The 12931-nt window shown below is 43.0% G+C and overlaps 1 protein-coding gene across 11 annotated transcripts in view; it reads left to right on the top strand.

The window, feature by feature from the left end:
* Window positions 1–12931, top strand: part of LOC132265089 (protein sprint) — a 56342-nt gene that overhangs the window by 33269 nt on the left and 10142 nt on the right. For 7 of the 11 annotated variants that reach the window (XM_059765567.1, XM_059765566.1, XM_059765565.1 and 4 more), the window contains 2 exons: window positions 8159–8324; window positions 10375–10575. In XM_059765567.1, coding sequence (XP_059621550.1) covers window positions 8159–8324; window positions 10375–10575 — 367 coding nt within the window. Of the gene's footprint in view, window positions 1–807; window positions 1130–2026; window positions 3222–8158; window positions 8325–10374; window positions 10576–12931 lie in introns of those variants that run through there. The other 4 variants (XM_059765560.1, XM_059765559.1, XM_059765558.1 and 1 more) reach the window with 4 other exon arrangements.

The raw sequence follows: 12931 nt of genomic DNA, 5'->3' as shown, positions 1-12931 counted from the left end.
TTGGCTCTTTACTTCTTGATATTTGAAATATCGATGCAGAGTGATTAGCAATATATTTATATTTCATATATGTATTCAAAAAAAAATTTTCAGAGCATAAATTTGATAAGAGTGTTATGAATGATATATTTGTCTTCTATCTGGTGTTATTGTTTAAGTATTTTCTGATTCAGCACAGTGAAATCACTATTTAGATAAGCTTCTGCGGTTTATCAACCACTCTTTGTCGCATATTCTTTCTGTGAATGTGTCTCTATTTATTGTATATTATTGTTTTGTAGCGATTATAACGAAATATCACATAAAAAGCCATTATCTTCACCCTCGCATTCTGCCGATTCGCTATTAAATTTGGCTAAATCCAATATCTCTCCCTTGCAATAGCGCATAATCATATTAGGCGGATAAAATTGACACTGAGTCGACAATTAAATGCAAAAACAGGGATGTTCGGTCAGCTGTGCTGCCTTGGCACCACATGTGACTTCCTTATTAACCCCTTGTCGGCAGTTGCAAGTGCTTTTGCGATGGAAGAGGGCCAAAGAATGGGCCGCGCTGTATTTGTATGTTCGCCAAATGCGCCGCATGTTTTTTGCACACCCGCGAGAACTTATGTGCGATTTTAATTGTAAACATGAGGAGATGGGCGCTGGTGGGGGAAGTGGAGGACTGCGCCGCCGGCGGCTCGTGGGGAACAGTCGCACGCATGCGGCACAGGCGGCGGTTCGCGAGGGGAATCAGGCGCTGTGCCGTCGTCAGTTGTGTGTGAGACATTGCTGGCGTTGGATGCGATTCTTGCGCTCGCGAGTTTGTCTAATCTGTCGCGCGGTTGTTCAACTTGTGTCGTAGCGCTGCTTTTCCTGGTCGCGGCGCGCATTGTGTCCAATTTTTTGGGTGTAAATGTTTAATGAGATTTTCCCTCAATTCGAGGGGCGATACGCATTCCTGGGCGGCCGCCGAGCGAATTCACAACTGTTGTTGATCAACAGATTTATGTGGACGGCGAGTCTCACGTTGTGCGTTGGCGAACACGGAAGTTCTGTGTGAGAGACAGAAAAACAACCACATAAGAGTGTTTGAAATATTGACCGGTGTGTGAAATGTGAATTAATAATTTATACACCTGACGGTGTGGTCAAAGAACCCCTCCTCCTATATATATGTAGTGTTATGGATTTTCCTTTCCATTCCAAATTGCGGAAAGGTGGGAAAATCACGGGTTTTCATCGCATATTGTGAAAGTGTGTGGCGACAGAAATAGACAATTTCATTGAATACCCAAATCTAATTTTAAAGTGCATTTCATTTCACGTTTTGCTCCCACTTCCTCGGCACACAAACACACAGAAAGAGACGGAAAGACTAGATGGAAATACGCTTAAGAATTACGGGAAGAACGCAGAAGAAAATTGTATTTTTTAACAACTTTAATTGCGAAACTCGTTAGTTTATTAGCATAGCTAATTTCTGTTGTTCCATCGACAATAAATTCCTATTACCAATATATGTGCGGTCTTAACAAGGGCTCTCCTGACCCTCGGCTGTCAGCACGCTCATTTCTAAGCAACATACAGGCTCCCAAAGTGACTCTCCGCCAATTAATAGGGCTCGCCTCTTTCCGCGCTTTGTGTCAAGACCACTCAGAGCTGCCAAAAGTGCTCTATTTCGAGTCTCTCTCCGGCCGCCTCGTTCTAATTTTGACTCCTCAACACACATCTTGGCTTCCATCGACAGCCGACCATTTGTAAAGTGACCCCAAACAGCACAGAATGTGCGGCTAATGAGACTCCCTCCGCGTCCGTCATAACTCTTCCATCTAACACCCATTCATATGCCAGTGAGTGGATTTCATTCTTCGATTTTTCGACGCTCTCTCTGACGATTTTATCTCGTGGGCGCCACTGAGAAAAATTCCTCTGGGCCGCGAGTACAAAGAGAACAGCACGGCGAGCAAACAGCTATTGCAGCGGTTCTGACTTTTTTCCTCAATGAGCGCGCGATACTCGCCACAAAGTGGCACAACACACTCACATACACTCCTATTTGCACTCCACACAATTATTCCAAGGCGATTTATCTCTTGTCACTCTTGTTTTCCTGTTCTGGAGACTTTGGTGGAAAGAAGGAGGAGAAAATATGAATAAACACAGTCTGGTGGTGAATCCTTCGGGATTCAAGGAGGATTGAGAGGATCTTATCACAGGCAGATTGATGCTCTGTTTGCACAAAGTCTGAGGATATTTATTCTTATCTTGAAAGCCCCGTGTGTTTGTCTTTTGCATAAAAGTAATGATTCTGCAGAAGATTCCATTCACGAGAGATTGTTTGAATAGACTTGAGAGCGCGCGCTGTGAATGCTTTATTTTATGCAGATTTCTTAATCAGCTGTTGACCGTTAAATGTTGCGGAGAGCGCCTAATTTCCGGTTAGGTGACTCGGGATAGAAGAGATTTAGTATTAATTTCCCGAAGAACACATGGCTCGAGGGGCGAAAAGTGAAAAGACGAGCTTTGTAAGAAGATCCCATGGTCAGTGTGCGTGTGTGTCTAAAGGTGGGAGGAATAATGTGAATTTTTACGACCATAGAACACTATACACCACCGTCATAACTCAGTGAACTTTCGCCCGACGGTGTGAGGAGAGTTGATGCTGGAGTAAGTGAGAGAGAGTGAGATGTTTCCACCCGCCTCGCCGACAGATCACGAGATTCTCGACGGGCCTCAGATTTCAACACCTGATCAAATTCCCAGGCTTCCCGAGGGAGTGGCGCCGCTGTTCAAGGCGTCGAACACTCTGCGGAACAACATCGATGCCAAGGATGAGGTGGCGCGCAAGAGGACGTCGTTGAGAATTGAGAGCAGCGCCTCGTTAATAATGGAGGAGGTGCACAAGAAGCGTTTGTCGCTCGGCTGCGACGTGGCCATGAGTCGTCAGGAGGCGACTAAGGAGCCCCAGAAGGCGGACAGCAATAGGAACTCCCTGCAGAGCTCCAATCCAGACGACGAGGATGACTACAACGACCTGGAGAATGGGAATAGCAGCAGCGGCGCGGAGTTTAGGGACTCCATCGTCTCTAGCGAGGCTGAGTTGCTGTGCGAGAAGCTGAACACCATCAACAAGTCGGACTCCGATGGGAATCAGTCGGTGGAGATGCTGAGTCCCAACGAAGGCCCCCTGGCCAGGCGATATGCCGAAATCGCCCACTTCAGGAGTGGCAAATGGTATGCAATATTAATGGGCGCGCGTCTGTGATTGGGAAGGAAATGCTGCATTGTTGATTGTTGGGCAAGAAAGTCTTGTGGCAACAGCTGCAAGTTTATTTGCTCCGTAGACGGGTTTATTTGAGAGATGCCACGATATGGGGAGTCGAGTTGAGGTTGCTGTAGATTAGTGTTTATTGTAGAACCTCTTCGATTTCTAATTTATTCACTTCCATGGAATTCAATAATTAAAATTATTGATTTTACGTTGAAATTTTCAATGAGAAACGGAAATGTATTCATTATATAGCTTTGGCTGTTTATGACCATTTCCCACACCTTCGTAGTTAACGTTTTTGAAGGGGAAATTCTTCGGCGTTCAGAGTCAGACACAAAATCACGAATTCTCAAAGTGGTATTTTCTCGCACTTGAGCAAAAATGCATAAATTTCCATTCAAATGAGGAGTGGAATATAATGACATTTTTCGGGATGCGAAGAAAAAAGTGAGAATATGTGAATCTCTGTGATTCTCGAGAGTCACACACATGAAATACACCTCATTTTACGAGCATTTTTATTTATTCTTCAACACACGAAGACAGCGAAGAAAAACCATTGCGCGGGGATTGAAAGTGAGTGAGGCAAGAGCATTTTATTATGCCTCTGTCTTTAGATAACACACCACGACTGCGTTATCTCGGCGCGGTCATCTCATCTAGATAAAATAGCTGCCACTCTGAGGCCGCAACTCTGGCGAGCGAGTGGAAAGGGAAGTTGAGGAGAAGGTACTTGCAATTGGGAACACTATTTACACTATCTCATGCCACTGTAAACATCAGTTTTTGACTCCATTTCTTCCCCCCGCGCGCGCATCTCGCGGCATAATTGGGCAAATGAGGCGGGCTTTTTTGCCCAGCATCACGAGATCATTTCACACCGCATTTTGCCTGGACGCGCGCGATGATTCAATAGGTTGTGAATGAGAGAAGCTGGGCAAAAAAGCTGACTTCTCCTCGTTCACCTTCGCTGAAACTTGTGCTGATGTCTTGGCAATAAGCAACAATTATAGGCTCAAAAAACACAACAACTCTCGTGCATTTCGACCAGCGAGATGATGGTCAAATGAGATTTTATGCCTCGGATCTCTTTTTAATGGACTCTCTTTTTTCGTGCTTTCTTTCTTCTCTGCGCCACCACAGAAATTCAATTACAAAGACAACCAGAGACTTATGTTTAATTGTTCGAGAAAATAAGAGAGATTTTTCCTGGGCAACTCTCTGCCTTTTCCTCCTAATCCGCTCAGAAGATGATTATTGCTGGTTGAATTTGTAATTTCAAACTTTCATCGATGCGCGCATAAACTTTTACCTTCTCGACACACAAATCTATCCATCCATCCGTCAATATTTTGAAATTTTACTTATGCACACATTTCACAACGTCATTTGATGGTGTGCAAACTGTGGTAAGAGATTAAGGAGAGACTGACATTCTCCAGCTACTCCCATTCACATTAAGTGATGCAAATCGACGAGGGAATGAACCTAGGAAGGGAGATTTGATAGGAAATGTGGTGTACATTTTAGCGGGAAGTGTTAAAGATCCTTCTTTAACAAAATCAATTTAAGAGGGACTTTGTCGAAAAGTAACCTTCAAAATTTCACACTTATAAAGGAGTTATTTTAAGAATTATTGCAGAGAATTTATGAAAGTGGTGTACAAAAACTATCCACACTGTCTTTCGCCTGAAGTGAACTGTAAAATTGAGCTGCCTTCATGCCAAAAGCCCTTCAGAGTTCATGTGGGTGCACAGAAAGTGCTGCATTGTGTGCACGTGGGCGTAATCACGTTCGGAGGTGTTCACGTCCAGCCGGAAAATCATCTGCAGAGCCAAGAGATCATGTAACAGTTTGCGATGAACGGCAGATGGATGTCTTGTGGTGGTTTTCCGTCCAACTTGATTGCAATTCAATTCTCTTCCACGTATATAGATTCGCCACTTTGCCATCTGTTCGCGCATGCCTTAAGCCACGCATGGTAACGAGAAAAATTATGCGCTCACGATGATGGGGTTTTGATGGCAATTGATTCTGCGATGGATTTATTCTTGCACCTCCTCAGAGAATCTCACCTTCGCTGCCTCGTGTACTTAATTATGCACATAGAACACTAAACTCCATGGGAAGATTCTCTCTCACACTCTTTCTTGCAAACTATAATGTAATTGTGAAATTGAATTAAATTGCAAGGAGAGCGAAATTAGTGCAGGGAAATCATCTGGCAAAGAGCTACTCGGTAATTGCATTAATTCGGCGAATGAATGGTGAAAATTGATTTTAATCACCATCATTGTGTCTCTGTGCCTTCGCACTGTGCAAGGAATGATCCAGACATTTCGCAGAAGCGTTTTATTACGCCGTCAGATATTGATTTGGACACTTGAGAAGCTGAAATGATTGTTATTGCGGAGGAGAATTAAATTGCAACCAATCTGCACAAGAGCTTTCAAATCAGTGTGATTAACGAGAAATAATTCTTTTTATACGATTTCAAGTCTTGAATTTAATTGATTGGACTATGTTGGATGTCGTAATCCAAGAGTCGCAGGTTCGAATTCGATTGACATAAAGATAAGAGTATTTTTTCCCTCCATGTTTTGATAGGTTTTTTTTTGAGAGACTGAAGATGAAATTTTTCACTTTAAAAAGCTTTTCCATGGCTGTAAAATATGATCACAAATGTGTATTTCTACCTTTCTCAGAAGCTAAGCTAATGACTTTTTACTTTATCGGAAGATTTCGAGGGATTTTTGACACAATGTGGTCAAGAAGAGCCCATCTCTGACGATGGAACGCAGTGTGAATACGAGACGCTGGAGGACGAAAATCCACTCTCGTGATGGAGCCGTAATTATCCATGGGTGTCGGATGACATGGCGAAGAAGTCACCGAGAAATTGAGCCTCATGACAAATGGGTCAATCTCTTGGGGAGTGGAGAACATGGCAGTGAATTCTGATGATGAAAATCATCTTCCTAATGGACACCCTTCTCTCTCTGGCCGCCCCCGCGCGACATTCCAGCACGAGTGGCGGAACAAGAGAACAGCATTTCTGCTTGCACACTTGGCGTTCTTTTTTTCAAAAATTGCTCACCAGCACAAACGGTGATTTAACGGGGATGTCTTGGGCAATTTTCGGGACGCTCAGCGCATCCCAAGGAAGCCGTTTTTCTCCGGCGCCCATTCAAATTGCGGACGCTGGGTTGAGAGGCGCTCCTTGGCAGCATCAGTTTCATTGATAGATTGTCGCCATGGCGACAGACGTGAGCCGGGTGGGAAAGTGGCCGTTTGCCGGCTGCGAGTGCGACAAGGATGGCGCGACAGGGAAATTGGCTGGTGCACTTTCCGCCCGCCGACGAACAAATCGTGCCGCCGCGGCGTTAATCCTGCCCAACAAATTGTTTATAAGCGGCGGTGAGTGTGTTTTTCCTCAGCGTGTCTTCAATTTGGACAGACAGGTGCAATCTTATAAATATTTTCATTCGTGCGCAAACAAATTCTGCCAAGCACTTGAAAGTTTTCCACGCAAAAGCGACGTCTTGCCGATGAAATATGGGTGAAATTGCGAGGGTGGGAGTTTCCCGTGTTGCTCCTCGAAATTCAACCTTTGACGTGGCCATGAGGATATTTGGCAATTTCTTTTCACAACCTTCAGAAAGTGCTTGAGTTCCGCTTTTTTCTTCGTGCGATTCCTTCTTTGCTCGACATTGCAATTAAATTTGTATGTGCTTTGGAGTGATTGGAGAGTATTTTTGTGCTTGAGTGGATTCTCAGAAAAAGGAAAAATATACATTGAGAAGACGCAGAAAGTTATGCAGAAAATCATAAAATTTATTGATTCGAATAATAATGCTATGGAAATATAATCAGAAATATTCATGTCTGCAAATATTGGTCAGTGAATATTTAACTGAAGCAGATAAACATAAGATTTGGACAAACAATTTGTCATCACAGCCAGGATTAATTCGTTACTGTTTAATCACACTTTAAAGATTTAAAGTGAAACGGAGCGAAGAACGTGAAGGATCCGGAAGGAAATGGAAAAGTTCTTCGCAAGATCCTTAATTGTTTGCTCAGGACGATTGTTTAACTTTCCTCGCCAGTTCAAATCCAACTTCTCTCTAAGATTTGTTTGATACAGTCAAATATGCGACCAACTGTTGTTAACCGAAGGTAATCGAACAATCAAAATTGCCCCCATCAATTGACCTCCAGCGAGATATTTAATTGAACTTATGTGCATGGAATGTCTTGCAATGAAGATTCATTGAGCTGCACTCGGCCAAGCGTGAAAATTATAGAGCCGAGAGCCAAAGAGTGTGGTCAAATCGGAGAAATTAAAAGGTCTTCTCACGCACTTCCATGCACAAAATACCGGTTCAAGATGAGGAGATTCGATGCCGCTCGCGTTACTTTTTCACCTTATTTGTACAGGCAATTTGAGTTACATAAATATGAATATTAATGCGAGGCGCCGTCAAAAGACTGCTCGAATCTGAGTCGCTCTACGGCAGGGCTTCTGGTCTTGTGAATTGAAATATCAAAGAGAATCTCGAGGGCATTTCCAAGGGAAAGATATTAGGTTTGAACAAGTGCTGCAAAATTCGTTTAACTTTAGTTTCTCGCAAATAATCTTAAACAGTTTAAAAACTGATCGTCATGATAATGTTTAACTCAATATTTTAACGTTTTATCCCACTTTTAAGTATTCTCTGGAGCACTTCAGCTGTTTCTGAACTCTTTTAGATTCCCTTTATGCAAATTTGAAGAAGAAAGGAGAAAAGGTGTACAGATTTCGGGCAACAATCTTCCCCTTGGCCAATGCCTTTGAAGCCATTTGAATGTGTGAGCATTGTGAGTAATTTTTATTGATTGCCGACCCTCTTCTTTGCAGGTCTGATGCCATTCAACCCTCGCGATCGAACAAGAGATTTACTCTCGGCTCGCTGGATCCGGATGAGTGCGCCGTGGGGAGTGGCAACGGAGGCTATGGCGACGACGATCTTCAGGCGCTGCTTCCGCCAGCGGCGCGCCGATTGTCGAGGGATGAGCTGAGTCAGGTATGAATTCACCTCGCTCTCTCTAAATTCAATTTAATACACTCAGCGAAGCGCCCACAAAAGCTTCCCTCCGTGGCTAGTAAGGAAGTGCATGAAGAGGTCGAAACTCTGAGGGGGTTTGAGGGGATTTTTTGATAATATAAAGTGGTGGAAAATCGCCACGTCTGTAAAACATATTACGGATTTTACATTATATAAATTGTAAACACAGCGAGTAATCCGGCCTGGCTCACAAACTCCACTGAAATGCAATGAGTGTAAAATTGGATTGGAAAGTCCATGTCTTTAGTTCACAGACTGGCTGCCCTTTTTTGCTCCTGTGCAACTTGCTCCAATCGAATTGCACTGTTTTTGCGCCCCGAAACTTCATCTTTCGAGACAGACAAATTGAACGGGTGGAATTTTTACAATTTTGTTCTCTCTCAATCGAAAAACATTGCCAAAAGCCAAAAGAGTCTCTCGCAATTTTCGTGTGGTTTGTAATTAAATCAGAGAGGCGAGAAAATCGAATCACTCACCATTTTATGGACAATTCATTGAGCCAAACACACTCGATAGTCTCAATTTAATGGCCAGACTCTCGAGAGACACTCTTGAGGGCCTCGTGAAGGAAATTGTGCAAGAGCGGAGGCTCTTTTGGCAGACACAAATCAATTAATCGCGAGTTTTATTGCAATGAATTTTAAATAGTGAGAAAAGTTTTTTTTGTTGAGGGGCACGCAATTCCACGGAAATTGAGACATTTACACTTTATCACGTCTGTTCCGTGTGTGTGTTTTATGAGTGTGAATTTCAATCATTGCGCAAAATACTCTGGTTTTATTGAATTTGTCTTCCAATTCCCATAAACAAAGAGAGAATAAAGTGCGAATTGAAGAGTGTTTTGGAAAACTTCAACTTTCCAGACAACTTCTGTGGCATTGACTGACCCTTTTGGGGTTCGCAGTGCCTTTTGAAGGGTGCACACAGAATAACCGACGGGCATTTTAAAATTCACTTTTCGCAAATTTTCCCTTTCCTTCTGAGCGCGCCCCAAAAGCAGGGCGAGAGAGAATCATTTGTGTGTGTCGTGGAATTTTCCCGGTGCCTCTGAAATGCAAAGCAGCTTCCCTTGAAAGTGCCTCGAGGGCTGAGAGAGAAAGAGGCTTTTTATTTTGATTTCATTTCGCACAACCTATTCAAATGTCTCTGCCCGAAAAAAGAGGAGTTTTGATGCGAGAGAAATGTAATTTAAAATCATGACCAATGCGCGCGCGAGGGTTGAAGCAAAAGCTCCACTTTCAGTGCATAATTAAATCAACCATTGCAATGAGACGTGAGAATTTGATATAACACTCCCGCAAGCAATGGAGCGATTCACCAGTAAATGAAGTTATGGTGATTTTATGCAGACTGCTGAAGGGGTTGATTTATGATTCAGCGCAAATTCTATTTAAGGCTGAGGTTTTTCCTTCCGGACACTGAACCAGGGTGACTTGCAGGTGAATTCCTGACCGCCAGGAAAATGATACTCCAGCTCTCTGAGTGAATAAATTCCCTCACCATTTCAGTCAAGGCGGGCAAGTACTCATCACAGTCACATTGTCTTTAAAACTAGGCCTGAAAGAATTGCCTGAATTGATGAATTTCTTTAAGAAATCGTTTAAGCAATGAAAAATCAAGTTAGAAAATGATTTTTTATCAGAAAATCAGTGTCATTGAACCAATATTCTGACATTTCAAAGTTATATTTTTGAAGTTATGCTAGATTTCATTGGGTTTTTATCAGATATTTCACAATCATGCGAATTTCCTACGGATTTCCTGTAAAACCTAAGAAAAAAGTCAGTAAAATTGACTTTTAATTCATTCAAAATAAAATCAAACTTCCTAAGATATCTACTGAGTTTGTGCACCTCATTCGACTACAATATCTTCCCCTTGCTCTGAGTGATTTGGCAAATTCACGCGCTTCAACCGCTTGAGTATCGCGCGAAATCAAACGTAGATAAATATGAAAAAACGAGCGGCACGCTAACGTCCCTTTAATGCGCCCTTCTCTGCTTTGCAGTCACGTACATCGCTGGTGTCAAGTTCAGATGGCGGCATCCTGGCCGAGGGTGAGACGTCCTCGGAGTCGTCTGGCGGCTCCACGAGCCCACCCTGCGACTTGGGCCTCGTGGAGCGCCTCCTGCGCACTCATCCCGTGTGGTTCCTGCCCGGCATCCAGCGAGCCGGAGCGGTGCATCTGCTCCAGGGCAAGGAGGAAGGAGTAAGTGATTTTTTATATTCACACCCCCCAAAATCGCCCCTATCTTTGGCCCCTCTTGCTGCAGCCGCTGTTTGGGGGGAATTCTCTACGGGTAGAGAAATGCGACTTATCTGCAAGAGGCAAAGAAAGTGGTCATGAGGGAAAGTGCTTAATTTACACCTGTTTTTGCTTCCATCGCGCGGTGTTTTGAAACGAGTTTTGGGACATTAATTGAACCAGCAGTGAAAGGCTGGAAAAATTATTTGCTAGAGCGCTAGAGAGAGACACTCTAGGCGAGATGGATTTTTGCTACGGTAGAAAACACCCTCTGAAATCACTTGTCAGTGTATTTTATAATCCCTCCATGGCACAAATTACAAGAGGGGATGAAAAGCAGAGGGTGATGTTAAATCCACATTGTCTCCCTGTGTGTATATTTTCCCTATCGACAGTTTATTATACGGGAAAGACAGCAAAAGAGGGAGAGAGAAGTAAAGGGATGGCGCTGACGTCACTGCGGAAAACTATTTGGCAAATGAGGAAATCTTCTGAAGTTTCGCTCGGGAATTCTTCATGTGAATCACCAACTTTTGACTCGGGATTCGCATGCGATTCTCCATGAGAATTACAGGCCGTCATTAGTCATCTGCAGACTGAATGATGCCAAGAATTTATTTTATGCGAATGCCTCTCGGGCCGACATTCTCACAGAGAGCAGCGACATTATTGGTAACGACAGTCATCTCCTCAAATTACTCCGATGGTGTTCAGGGCGGCGGTTTGGGGCACAATTAAGCTTTGCGCGTGTGTGTGTGTGTGTGTGTGTTTTATGTGTGAATAAAATAATGCCTTTCAGTGGAAAATCCACGTGAAATTCCAGGGAAAACTTGAATGAATTATTCAGGCGAATGACACATGTTTTGGCCCTCCTGAAATCCATTAATATTTCATTAATTGCCAGTAATGATTGGGGAATGTGTGGGGAACAGCGGGAAGACTCTCAAATTCATGTGTCAATTTCAATTCCATTCCACTTAATTAGATCGTCTCTTTGGGGAATGCGCGCGTCCAGAGCGATGGAGAGCTTTTTAATTGTGCTGCCAAAACATCACAGAGGCCAAGAGAGAGAAAAGGAATGTTGCAACATGGGGAAACTATTAAATGTGTGAGACATCAGAACAGCTCTTATTATTCCTTCTCTGGCTGGGCAGAGAATTGCAGTTCTGATCACGTTCCATGCAAGCGACGCGCGGTGCCAACAATCGTAGAAATTATTGCCCTCCAAAACAGATGTGACTGATGGAAAAATGCGCGCGATGTTTGTTGGAATGGGGAAAGAAAAACTGCCTTTCTTCGCCTCCTCCTGCCCTCATCGTCGTCATTTTCGGTCGTTCCCAATGTGTTTTCTACTCATTATCACGACTACAAGTGGGTGGTTAATCTCACTCCATCCTAGATCACATTTCCTCAAGCCACTAATGCGTCTTTCTTTTCCACACACACTTTTCTTTTCTTTTTCTCTTCTTCTTGGCTTTCTTGTGGTCAGAAGCACACTGTAATTGAGTGAATTCTGAGAATTCAGCAGCAGACTTGCTCGTTTTCCAGGCACGAAAAAGTGGTGTGCAAAAAGAGGAGAATTAGCGCAAAATGAAATGTTTAATTCTTCAGCGAGAGTTGTCTTGAAAATCCTTCCGGGATTATGAGCTCAGTTTTCACGGGAAAATTCATGCATTCCGCACTCACTCGAGTGGCATTAATTTGCATTTTATCAGGGCTGTAAGTTATTTGATATCTGATGCGTCTCTTAATATTGAATGCAAGAGTTTATGTCAGTGACAGACTGAAGAGGGTTGAATCTCGAGTAAACTTTGGCTTTAATAGCTTACTGAGCGTCTGTTGGCTATTCAATGCATGCTTCTGAGGATCGAATAAAATCAAAAATAAAATCTTCTAGGAATATTATGAACTGTGTGTTGAATTACACACTAAAATTCACTTCTTTTCTTAATATTTGTTGTAAAACTTTTTCCAAAATTTGCCACTCAAGATAATATTCCTGTGTCAAATGACACTCATTCATCCCTTAATAGTTATTTTGGCTGAAGAAGTCATTGGACGATTGAGTGCTGAGATTCTGTGCGATTGACCAAATGGCCAGCAAGTTGATATCCGGGCATATAAGTATAATAATTCCCATAAAAAGTCCATTTCAACGCGGGAAAAGACCTGATGATTCTCCGTCGCTTGAATAGCGATCGTAAATGAAATGGAGCATATGAAAAGCGACCAGAAGGCAATAAACATAAAATTTTACTCTCTCTCACTCGGGGAATAAAATACTTGTTTCAGAATAATCACTGGCTTTCCTCCCGGTGAA

This window comes from Phlebotomus argentipes, unplaced genomic scaffold, assembly GCF_947086385.1.
Source record: "Phlebotomus argentipes unplaced genomic scaffold, Phlebotomus argentipes genome assembly contig_2, whole genome shotgun sequence".
In the NCBI taxonomy this organism is placed as follows: Eukaryota; Metazoa; Arthropoda; class Insecta; order Diptera; family Psychodidae; genus Phlebotomus; species Phlebotomus argentipes.
The sequence above is the reverse complement of the archived record's forward strand: the minus strand, read 5'-3'. Positions and strand labels throughout refer to the sequence as shown.